The sequence below is a fragment of the Drosophila simulans genome, chromosome 3R, assembly GCF_016746395.2.
Source record: "Drosophila simulans strain w501 chromosome 3R, Prin_Dsim_3.1, whole genome shotgun sequence".
Taxonomy (NCBI): Eukaryota; Metazoa; Arthropoda; class Insecta; order Diptera; family Drosophilidae; genus Drosophila; species Drosophila simulans.
In genome coordinates, this window is record NC_052523.2 from 12,639,369 (window position 1) to 12,649,259 (window position 9,891).

Sequence of the window (9,891 nt, forward strand, 5' to 3'; positions counted from 1 at the left end):
CATGACCCCCACTCGAAGTTGCCCCACCTGCAGCACCATCTTCTGCTTAACTTCAACTTCAGTCGCAGCTTCACCTAACAACTCACCTACCTGACACCCCCCAGTCCGCTCCACTAACCCATACCCTTTGACACGCCCTGGGCTGCCATTAACATTTAAGTAAATTGATCAGCACATTTAAATGCGATCACGATGATGATGGCGAACCACTGGGTCCAATTAGTGGCGTGCTGTGTGCCGTGAGCTTTGAGCTGCTGCTGGTAGCTACACGGTGAAAAAAATTATCAAACAAATGCTCATTTTACAAGTAAAAATATGGAAAATGTGTCCTCAAACTCAAGGATAATTAATAATACTTATCTATATGATCAAGGATCAGAGATGATGCTGAATAAACAATGAAAATAAATAATATTGTTTCTAGTTTCATAAATTTATAGCTTTCAAGGAGCATATAACTGTTATTCAAAATCTAAAGCAATTATTTTCAAGGTATTATCTTGGCTATCAAAAATTAAGTAGGCTACGAATTTTGGAGTAAAAATGCATACTATTTAAATCGCTCTTAAATGAATGAGCTATCTTTGAGTTATAGAAAGGGTAACCCATTATTGTTAATTAGTGTCAGCCTTATCTCAAACCTTTCAACTAAGTATTTTTTTTGGACAGTGCACCGCTTGGCTGCTGGGTGGAATGCAATGCTCACGACAGCCAACGTGCATTGAATATTTGCATATAAATTTCGGATGGAAAACACATAGTTTTGGACTCGTGGAGCGGAGCCAAGATATGTGCGGCTTTGGAGAATATGGCTATATGTCTGAATACATCGCTAGTCCCAAATCTGGTGGCATAAATTTCAATGGGTGGCCAGGGACTCGCAGGGCGCAGGGATTGGGGATGTGTTCGTAAATGCGGCGCTGATAGTCAACATATTGGATATAAATTTAGACGAACGTGACACAACTTAAGTCATAACCTAAATAAATATCACGCAATAATGAGGGACATTTGCGACAAAATAACAGAAACAAAATAACAAAATATCACAGAATACAAGAGAATGAAAAACAAGCAAAACGATGCCCGCCTGGCCTAATGTTTGATCATTTTGTTTGGCAATTTATTTTATTGGTTATTGCATTTTAAACCAAAAAAATAACGCCACGGACACGCACACTGCTGCCGTTGCTACGTGCGTCTCGCCATTTGTTTGTTTTTAATGGAAATCATTTTTGCATTTAACAACATAAACAGCCGGCCTCCTCCAAAATCCCGAAAGTGAGATGCTCAGTCAGTCACCCAGTCGCCCAGTCGGAGCAGCTAAAAAGTTCAGATTCGGTAAACAAACAAAAGATGGGGGCGATGCCGATGTCGATGGATGTCTGGCCATCTTATTATGGTAGAATGTCGATGGCAGCTGCACCTGTCATTGCTGAAATAAACGATAAACAGACATGGAGTTTTAAATTCTCCACCACCCACCACCCAACTCACAATGGCCACGAAATTTATGTTTGGGATCAAAAAGTTCCCTAACCTCTGAACTGTGCAGGTGTTTTGGAAACGAAATACCTCAGCGATGGAGGAGGTGCTGCGAGATTTATTGGCTCGACCAAAATATTGATGAATAAATTATCAAACGGTTATCGGGCTTATTGATAGACGAAAGGGGAAAATAATTTCCAGACGAGTGATAAGATCTGTGGGTAACCTCATTTTATAGCCATTAAGATACTAGTCTGTCTGGTTTTCATGCCAGTCCATAGCTCAATTTTATAGTTTCATTATAATGAAATAAACAAAATTTTTTAGAAGCCAAATGAATGATTTATCGTTACTCCTGTTTATCTATAACTATTTCTAGCTTCATGCTATTAAATATTTCCTTAAATTCGAATAACTTTAAGTCGGCATTTTCGCTTTAAATTGCAGTCCGTTTTGTCCGAACATTATTTGTTGCTTTAAATCCATTAATAAATAAAATATGCATATTTGATAGGTATTTATAAATGTGCATTCGAAAGCAAAATGATGGTCCTAACAGAGGAATTATTCACGTTTATTTAGGCAATTAGCTTTGATAACCTCTGTTTGTTTTAGAAACTAAGCATGTGCATCGAATGTCAAAGCAAGAATAATTACAAGATGTTTGATAAAAATCGAAAAATGATACTTTTCTAAAGATTTTCGATTGTTTGGAAAACGGTATTTGTCAGTAAAATTCATTTATGTATTCTTTCACCATTAGTACTTCAGAATTTTCACGCTTTTCTTGCCGTTACACAATTTTCCAGGAATCCCTTTGGATGTCATGGCTTAGCACCTCACTTGTCAGACATCAATATATGTGATTTATGTTGGGATCTCCAGCACCGTAACACCTCCCGTTTAGCCTCAATTAATTCCTCAATAATTTATTATGAGAGCAATAAATATTTGCTTTTTTTAATGCCTATTCGTGTTTTCCCATCCATGGTGCGTCTGTCAAACGGAACGCAACGCATGTGTCGTCTGTGTGGAAAAAAGTGATTTTATTTCGAATCTCGTTTTCATGGCTGGGCCACACATAATTCCATAAAATGACAGAAACATGTGTACAAATTTGTTGCCACAGACAGACTGAGATATCTACGCAATGTAACTACATTTGTTGCATCGCCAGTTGGCCATAAACAAATTCGAGGCGAATCTTCGAGCCATTCTTGTCTGCTTCGGCTTCAGATACAAATACAAGCGTACATGTGCATTTGCGCAGATACAGATACAGATGCAGAGGCAGAATGAAGATGCAGATGCAGAAATGCAGAGCTCCAGCTTCAGCTAAGCTGTTTACTTAAAGCCGGGGGCTAAAAGTGGGTCGTTTGCCGGTCGACTGAAGGCGGCTGGGAAAACTACTACTATGAAAACTACTACTACCACTACTACGACGATGTTGGGTCTTAAATGTAGCGAAACTAAGCTAAATTTACAGTTCAGCAAGCTTTTGATTGCTGACTGATGTGTTTATTTGATTTTAAATATGCCGCTTAAATATTTTGACTCTTTATCAGTGGGCATTAGTTCACTATGCTGCTTCCGTTGCTCCGTCTTTGTTTTCTTTGTCCAAATCCGAATGGGAGCGTTTTCTCAAGTGCCTGGCCAACTGGGTAAGCGGCTTAAACGCCTTCTTCTCGCTTATGGATTTTCGAGAGCGCACATTTAACAAATGATTACAAGCAGTGCAACAAATTGTTAAAAATAAATTATCATTTTATTATTATTTAAATGCCGAACGGAAACCGAGACCAGCTGGCACCATTTAAAGCGGAACGTCAGGGCCATAATTTAGACCCGAAAAAGCGTCGAGGAAAAGTGTGAAAAACGAGTGGAAAAAATCGACCTAAACGATGCGCACTTTTTACACTGCAGTTTTCCGAGTGTGCTGTATATGTATGTGTGTGTGTGTGTGTGTCTGTCTGTGCGTGTGTGTTGGTGTCGTCTGGAACTACAAAAGACCGCATTGTGTGTGATTTATACACCTTAAGCTTCGATGAACGCTATTACACAAACAGGCAGCGTGGAGCTAGAGGTGTCCCAGCTGCCCATTTTTTCTACTCCCTTTTATTTGGCAAGTTGGCGCATAGCCACCAGACAAAGCGGCAGACGCCGACGTTTGGCGGCGGCAATGAAGCCATAGCCATGAAATGGAAATGCATTCAAGTGTGTTTAAGCCGGTGCAGCTCCCCGCCGCCCCGGCGATCAGGCCAACTCCCACTCCCTTTTGGCCATGGCCAAATACGTATGCGACTTCAGATAAGACGTGCTCGATAGAGTCCACAGAAAAAATGAACTCATTTTACGCCTGCATCTTTGTGACTGTCGAGCCAACCTTTTCCCCATCCCGCTATCTATTACTTCGGGCACTGAGAGAAATAATGGTAATACTGTATTAAGTTTGAATTACAATATATTAAGTAAATATTTTCGACTATGAAGCACTTATCATGATCTATGAATATTTTTATTGTTAAAAAATAATAACTGTTTTAATAAAAACTTTTAAAGTAAATGTCTAAAGTCTTATTAAAAATTAATCATTATTTAATAAGTTAAATTTCTTGCCTCAGGAAATAGAGTACCATTTATGTGCAGTTTGCTTTGTTTTTTTATACATTTCTTTCAGTGTAGCTGTGTGTGTAGCCGGTTGACGTTAACAAGCACAAGCGTTCGACGGAATTGAAAAAAACCGTAGGAAGGAGTTTATCAAGTCAATTGAGACCTGCGACAAAAGACCAAGCACGGCAACAACAGTCGCCGCTCGTAAGCAGCAGCAGTGGCAGCAGTAAGAGGCAGCAGCATCATCAGACTGCTTTTGGTTGCAATGTCTGAATCATCAGCGTTTGGCAGCATTGTCGTGTGCATGTCGTCGGTATCTTTATCAGGCGAAGAAGCAGGCTCATAGAAGCAGCGCCACAAGCTGTGGAAGAAATGCGGAAAAAAATGCAGGGCGACAATATCATCGAGGAGGTGGTGGTTAGGAAATGCTGGCTGCAGTTTTCCACTCGCAGATTGGCGGACAAAGGCGAGACACAGTAATATCGGAGAGGAATCTAATTTGCATGCAATACGATTTTTGATAAAAGCTTTTACCCCAACATCAAATAAAACGACAATGCAACAGCACACTTCGGAGTGCACACTGCAGATGCGTCCGTGCTCCTCCCGCACTCGACTATTCATAAGAATAACAGCCAAAGCCAGATAAGAAAAGCCAAAGACAGATATAGATTGGGTGGCATGGGATGGGATGGGATGGGAGGTTTTCCTTGGGGTGGCGATGGGGATGGGGAGGGGAATGCGGATTGGGGGATTTTATGGGTATGCTTCTCAATGCACCCCGATGGCAATCAAAAAGTGCATTTGCGTGTGCCGTCGCCGCTCCGCCTCGAGCTGAGCATTCGACTAACCCAATAGTCGAGCATTGCAGCATCTGCATGCGAAAGTGCTCGACGGCAGGTAACTAGTTGCGACTCCCGGAGAAGTGGCATGAACTGCAAGTCACAATTTGACACATGATCCATGGCATTGTCGTGTCTGACACGCGTTTTATCTCCGCTCTGGGAATCTTTCGGATGCTGTGCGGCGGGATGGGCGTGGTCGGTGGCAGGGGGGCGGGGCGGAACGGCAGGGGCGTGGGCGTTGGCGTGCAGACGATGATGTGCATGCATGCGCTTTCCTAAATGATTTCCAAAGAATTTTTATTGGTGAAAAATAAAGGGGAAAGCGAAAACACAAGCGACAGGCAGCAGCGAAATAAAATGTAGTCAATTTAATTTAAAATTAAAACTTATTTAACAGTAATCAAAAATATTCAAAAAAATTAATTTTAAAGTGAATTTAAATTTAATTAAATTTGATTAATTTTTTTAGAATTGTAATTTTATTAAGGAAAGTCTAAAAATGAATCAATAATCACACAATATAAAAACCAATAAAAATTTCTTTACAAAAATTAAAAAAATAATAATAATAAATAGTACTTAAAAGGTACTGCTGCGTTTATTGCATTTAATTTAATAATAACTTTATAAAGCATTCATAAAATTTTCTCAGTGCAATCAGCAGCACGCAACAACAAAAACAAAAACCAATGGAAAGGGGTGGGGTGGGCGTAGGAAACTTTATTGGCGTCTTCAAATTGTCAACTCGAAGTTCCGAAGTGTTTTATTTTATGCTTTGTTTCTCATATTTTCCGATGCCTTTTGTTGCCCCAGCCCGTTGTTTTATCGCACATCTGTAAAAGGGCTACGCCGGCTCTCAGTTTCAGTTTCAGTTTCAGATTCGGATACAGCATGAATGTACGCATATGTATATGGACTCTATATGTCGGCTGGGCAATGGTTATGGGCCCATTCAGCTGGAGTTGAAGTTGAAGTCTATGACGATGGCTTTTTATTATGCGCATTTCGGGTTTTTATGCTTCGGTTTCCGGCATGTTTTCGTACACATATCTAAATATCGTACTTAAACGTTTACACATGTGATCGATGCGGGGGTGACTGGCAGCAAATTGAAATGGGTGACCCTTCCCCTTTTCCCAATCCTCACTCTCTTCCTCAACATTCCCCCCTAGCATTTAGCCAGCTTGGCGTCCAAGTGTCAATATTTTCCCCCGCCGGGAAAGGGTTTTTAATGATGTGGCTGGCTTTATGGGCCATCAATTGGATACGTCAACACTTTGCCCAGTGTTTTGCAATGCATTCGATAATGCTTCGATGTCCATTAAATCAATCATTATTTGTCTTACTTTATGCTTATAGCCAAAAAGGGGAATGGGTGGTAAAAAGTCAATAAAAAAATAAGCAAATTAATCGCCTTGTTTTGGAATTTAGAAAACGGAAATCTTTCGATCATTGCAAAATACGGTGATTAAAGTGTTCATATTTTCAGGTATGTGTTTTATGCATTTGTGAAAGCTTAGGTTCATTGTGCAATTGAATTTTCACTTGCATACATAATGTTTTTCTATTTAAGCCAGCGATTTGTGTATGCTTTTAAGATACACCAGAAATTGCATGTTGCATCTTGAAATATGATTTTAAATTTTCTTGGAAAATAGGAACTACGATTGGATGTATATTTTTGCTATCGTAATGAAAAAAGCAGGATATTTAAATGAGATTGCAGTGCTGCTCCTTCCAGCTTTCGAGAAGGGATGCAAAAACCAACTCAGAGAATTGGGAATACTTAAAATTCAAAGCGAAATAAAAACTTTTCTTTATGGCCGCAATTATAATTCGATAAAGCCGCAATCTTCCGAAACGCACGCGATGGGAGACCAAAAGAGCCAATTGGCCTGACATTCGGAGGCAGTCGAAAACTTTAACCTGGCCAAATGATATTTTCGTTGGCAGTTGCGTGCACCATGTGTATGTGTATGTGTATTGTGACTGTGATTGTGTTGGCCAAGTTGGTCGGATTGCGTTGGGGATGCTGCGGGTATCAGCTACAAAAACTGCCGCCAAGTTCATAACGAGCAATACTTTTTTATTGGCTTTTTCCCAGCGCCAAGAACCCCTAAGGCAACTAAAAAAAATTTACATTTTTATTAAAATCTCCTCTTTTGGCAGGCGAACTATATGTACTTGGATATGCACATGTGTGTGTATATGCCACAACCATGGGCTGAATAAAATTGAATTCGACTGTGATTTTGGCCAAAATGGCAAAAGGGCAAGAGCAGGGCGTGTTGGGGCCAAACTCTAAGCCAAGCACAGATAGCAAGTGAAGGCATAAATTGGTATTTATTGAACAATACCAGTGCCCCGGGATACTTAATTAGGAGCGAGCAATGTGCTTTCGAGCTGGGGTGAAATGCTCACAGGTAAGCGGCTTACAAGCTGCTGGCTTACCTGTCTTGTCTTCCATCAATCTCAGACGAATATGGCTATTTTGACAGATACATGGACATGGAATATATACTTGAGTTGTTTTGAAAATATGGCTCTTTCGTGCTCACTTAACCATTTGTTCGCCGCCTGTGGTTATGTGTTTTCTGAATGCAACTAATTAACTGAAAATTTAAAGTTATTTACAACATGATTCGCAAGAAACGTAGCTTTGGTATTTTTCAAGACAGATTCGTACATTTCTAGAATACAATTTTTGTAGGAATGAGTTATAACAAATTGAACAGGGAAATGAAACATAAGTAATTGTTATATAAAGTAGGAACATGTGTCTGCATATCACACTTAAAATTTCTGTTAGCATATAAAGTAATTGCTTCAAAACTCTAATATTTGTTTTCTGTCAACGAATTGAAATTTATTAGATATCCCCAAGATCATTTCCCACCGTGTAAATATTGGTCGTTTTCCAGCCGAAAAGACGAATGAAGAACGGTGACTCTAGGGTTTTCGCTGCGAGCCCACAGCTGCTAGAATTCATTTCGAACTTTGCAATATATCTACATGTATATGTATAATAAATTTCCATTTGGCTGTGTGTTAGCGTTACGTTAACGTTTAACCCCACGCAACCCGGCAGGCGCCCATGAGGCATGAGGCATAAGTTCAAACTGGTACGCGCCGCCTCAAACATGTGTTTATAGATGCCATGGATGCTGTGGATGCTGCCCCGTTTTTTCTCTTTTTTTTTTTTGGTGTGGGTGCGCTTTGTTTACATATTATGTACATATTTTTTGGCCTCTTGTTTTGCACGCCGTCGATAAGAGCGGCCCCTTCGTTGGCCCACTGCCCCCTGGCCCATCATATCCTATGCGCGCTTATCAAAAGTTTCCCAAGCCCAAGCTGTTTACTTCAGCAACAATCTGCTGCCAGAGCGGCGAACCAGACTCGATTTCAGTTCAGAACCCAGTCCAAGAATCAGTCTGGGTTACGCTATCCAAACGCGGAGTGAGTTTTCGGCGCTTAAAGTGCTTAAGACCTTAAAGCGGCTTTAATACGTGGCATATACCACAGCATATACATACATGTAACATCGTCATCTTTGCGGGGAAAAGTCTGCGGCATAACAACTGCTTCCGAAATTGTAAATTCACAATGCGGCGCGCATCTCGATTGATTCCGTTCGGTTTCGTCATCCTGTCCCTGATTCTTCTGCTCCTCCAGCCATCGACGGACGGCCACACACGTAAGCCATTGATTATGGATATATGCACATATCATATATATGTATGTACATATCTGGCCGCACATGAAAAAAAAAACCAAATGTCTTTGTTATATTGTATTCCTTCCGCTGTTGCGAAGCTAACTTCTTTCAAATGTTGTGGGAGTTTAATTGGCCAGTGATGCAAAAAATAAGAATCTCAAATGGATGAGCAAGTAAACAGTTTTCTGGTCTTTGTTTTGCGAAGTAAAGAAAGGATGCTTGATGTAGCTTTAATGCAGCATATTTTGTTAAAAATTATAAGATATATATCGTGCAACTGATAACTAATTTATGTTACGTTTATTCTATGATATTTTCTCCCTGTGCCCGTTGATCGATCCTCTGTGCTGAAGTGGGCGCCAGCTGCCAGACGCCCGAGAAGAGCGAAGGACGCTGTGTGCACTTCAGCTCCTGCCGCCTCGTCCTGCGGCACTATGCGATGTACAAGGAGCACATGCCGCCGGCGATAATGCGATTCCTGCAGAGGGTCCGTTGCAAGCCGAAACGCGAAGGCGTAAGTTGCGGGGATGCAGGCCAATAAAAAGTGTCTGCGAAGAACAATAACCCGTCGAATGTGGCTCTGATTCTAATGAAATTTCGCCTTTTTTGCCTTTCTCTTTCATTCACATATGGAATGCGGCATACATTTGTATTACTCCCGTGGCAACAACACATCAACAAAGTATCATTTGTGCTGCGAACTCAAAGATGTGATTCCAGCGAACGCCAACTCCAAGTTGAAGTAAATCAACTTCAAAGTGCCTCATGTGCGTGTGTGTGGACTTTGATCTGCTAAATCAGTTGGTAGCTTTTTGTTTGGGCCCATAACCGAAATGTTATGGCCGCGTGCGGCATCGCCTTTAATTATAATGTGTACACGAATTATGTATTAAGTGCGCCTTTCGCCAGTCTCGCCCAGGCAACAGATGCTGGGACATAATAAAAAATAAAAAGTTTAGCCTCAATCTTGACAGCTCCTGCTCGAGTTGGTATTCTTGTGTATTTTATTTAAAGCTCTGAGCTGCCAAAGCTAAAGCGCTATGAGTTGCCAAAAATTCCTGTGAGACATCTGACGAAAATCAAGAGGGAATTTCAACATCATTGGTGAAAGTGTAGAGGGGCTTTGCGCCTTTACCAAGAGCCATATTAAAAGCATAAATAAATTTGAACTTGCAACACCTCACCTACTGGCTGGCTGAGTTGTCTGAGTTGTAGTCGGGCATGGAAATAAAT

General features: G+C 40.7%; 1 protein-coding gene across 1 annotated transcript; it reads left to right on the forward strand.

Annotated features, from left to right (window-relative positions):
* Positions 1-8,522: 8,522 nt before the first annotated feature.
* LOC6728207 lies at positions 8,523-9,623 on the forward strand. The gene is made up of 3 exons (XM_002103520.4): positions 8,523-8,637; positions 9,012-9,172; positions 9,342-9,623. The coding sequence occupies exons 1-3, from the start codon at positions 8,547-8,549 to the stop codon at positions 9,402-9,404; spliced, it is 315 nt and encodes a 104-aa protein (XP_002103556.1). The 5' UTR covers positions 8,523-8,546; the 3' UTR covers positions 9,405-9,623.
* Positions 9,624-9,891: the final 268 nt, after the last annotated feature.

Bases quoted from the DNA above. Each gene is read 5' to 3' on its own strand.
- LOC6728207 (XM_002103520.4), top strand. From the start codon at position 8,547: ATGCGGCGCGCATCTCGATTGATTCCGTTCGGTTTCGTCATCCTGTCC. The intron at 8,638-9,011 runs GTAAGCCATTGA...TCTGTGCTGAAG, and splicing joins ATCGACGGACGGCCACACAC to TGGGCGCCAGCTGCCAGACG. The intron at 9,173-9,341 runs GTAAGTTGCGGG...ACATCAACAAAG, and splicing joins GCAAGCCGAAACGCGAAGGC to TATCATTTGTGCTGCGAACT.